Source organism: Calidris pugnax, unplaced genomic scaffold (assembly GCF_001431845.1).
Source record: "Calidris pugnax isolate Ruff unplaced genomic scaffold, ASM143184v1 scaffold1630, whole genome shotgun sequence".
Classification (NCBI taxonomy): domain Eukaryota; kingdom Metazoa; phylum Chordata; class Aves; order Charadriiformes; family Scolopacidae; genus Calidris; species Calidris pugnax.
In genome coordinates this window covers 1-2,090 of record NW_015092078.1, presented here as the reverse complement: position 1 = coordinate 2,090, position 2,090 = coordinate 1, and the positions used below count along the sequence as shown (strand labels likewise).

The following is a 2,090-nucleotide window of genomic DNA, read 5'->3' as shown; positions in this document are numbered from 1 at the left end:
CAGATCTTCAGGGGGGGGTCTGGAGACCCCACATTTTACCACCCACCCCCTCCCCACCTTTTTCTTCTCCTCCCCCAGTGCGTGGCCTTCGCCTCCCTCTTCTTCATCCTCATCTCCATCACCACCTTCTGCCTGGAGACCCACGAGGCCTTCAGTGACCCAGGGGGAGGTTGGGGGCCCCCCCAAAACCTGGGGTCCAGATCTTCGGGGGGGTCTGGAGACCCCACACCTGGGTCTCCCCACGATTCTATGGGGTTCCAGGTCTTTGGGGGGGTCTGGAGACCCCACACCTTGGTCCCACCATCTCTATGGGGTTCCAGTTGATTCTGGGGGGGTCCAGATCTTCAGAGGGGTCTGGAGACCCCACACCTTGGTCCCACCATCTTTATGGGGTTCTAATTGATTCTGGGGGGGTCCAGATCTTCAGGGGGGTCAGGAGCCCCCACACCTTGGTCCCACCATCTCTATGGGGTTCCAGTTCTTGGAAGGGTGGTCTGGAGACCTCACACCTGGGTCTCCCCATGATTCTATGGGGTTCCAGATCTTTGGGGGGCTCTGGACACCTCACACTTGGGTCCCACCATCTTTTGAGGGTCAGGAACTCAGATGTTCGGGTCCCCCCTAACTGTCCCCCCCGTCCTCCTTTCTTCCTTCCCAGTACGTGGCCTTCGCCTCCCTCTTCTTCATCCTCATCTCCATCACCACCTTCTGCCTGGAGACCCACCAGGCCTTCAGTGACCAGGGGGGAGGCTGAGGGCCCCCCCAAACCTGGGGTCCAGATCTTTGGGGGGATCTGGAGACCCCACACCTGGGTCTCCCCATGATTCTATAGGGGTTCCAGGTCTTTGGGGGGGGTCTGAAGACCCCACACCTTGGTCCCACCATCTCTATGGGGTTCCAGTTCTTGGAAGGGTGGTCTGAAGACCCCATACCTGGGTCCCACCATGATTCTATGGGGTTCCAGATCTTCAGGGGGGTCTGGAGCCCCCACACCTTGGTCCCACCATCTCTATGGGGTTCCAGTTCTTGGAAGGGGGTTCTGGAGACCCCACACCTGGGTCTCCCCACGATTCTATGGGGTTCCAGGTCTTTGGGGGGGTCAGGAGCCCCCATACCTTGGTCCCACCATCTCTATGGGGTTCCATTTGATTCTGTGGGGGTCCAGATCTTTGGGTTCTGGATCTGTGGAGCCCCCACACCTGGGTCCACCCCACTTCACCACCCCCCTCTCCCTTTTTTTCTTCCTCCTCCCCAGTACGTGGCCTTCGCCTCCCTCTTCTTCATCCTCATCTCCATCACCACCTTCTGCCTGGAGACCCACGAGGCCTTCAACCGGGTGATCAACAAGACGGAGACGGTGGCCACGGGCAACGGGACGACGGGGACGCAGGTGGCGGTGGAGGTGGAGACGGAGCCCTTCCTCACCTACGTGGAGGGCACGTGCGTGGTGTGGTTCACCTTCGAGTTCCTCATGAGGGTGAGTTTTTGCCCGGACAAACGGGATTTCGTCAAGAGCAGCTTGAACATCATCGACTTCGTGGCCATCTTGCCCTTCTACCTGGAGGTGGGCTTGAGGGGTCTCTCCTCCAAAGCGGCCAAGGACGTTTTGGGGTTCCTGCGGGTGGTCCGCTTCGTCCGCATCCTCCGTATCTTCAAGTTGACGCGGCATTTCGTGGGGTTGAGGGTTTTGGGGCACACCTTGAGGGCCAGCACCAACGAGTTCCTCCTCTTGGTCATCTTCTTGGCTTTGGGTGTTCTCATCTTCGCCACCATGATCTACTACGCCGAACGGATCGGGGCCGACCCCGACGACGTGACGGGGAGCCGTCACACCTACTTCAAGAACATCCCCATCGGTTTCTGGTGGGCGGTGGTGACCATGACCACTTTGGGGTACGGGGACATGTACCCCATGACCTGGTCGGGGATGTTGGTGGGGGCTCTCTGCGCCCTGGCGGGGGTCCTCACCATCGCCATGCCCGTCCCCGTCATCGTCAACAACTTCGGCATGTACTACTCCTTGGCCATGGCCAAGCAGAAGCTCCCCAAGAAGAAGAACAAACACATCCCCCGACCCCCCCAACCCGGCT

General features: G+C 59.8%; 1 protein-coding gene and 1 pseudogene across 1 annotated transcript in view; both read left to right on the top strand.

Moving 5' to 3' along the window:
• Positions 1–754, top strand: part of LOC106900222 (potassium voltage-gated channel subfamily C member 3-like) — a gene marked incomplete at its 5' end in the record, with an annotated part of 4,646 nt that extends 3,892 nt beyond the window's left edge. Inside the window, 2 exons of the mRNA XM_014962215.1 lie at positions 79–261; positions 659–754. Of these exons, the coding sequence (XP_014817701.1) occupies positions 79–261; positions 659–754 (279 nt within the window). The remainder of the gene's footprint in view (positions 1–78; positions 262–658) is intronic.
• A 135-nt stretch (positions 755–889) lies between these two features.
• Positions 890–2,083, top strand: LOC106900221 (annotated as a pseudogene).
• The last annotated feature ends 7 nt before the right edge of the window (positions 2,084–2,090 follow it).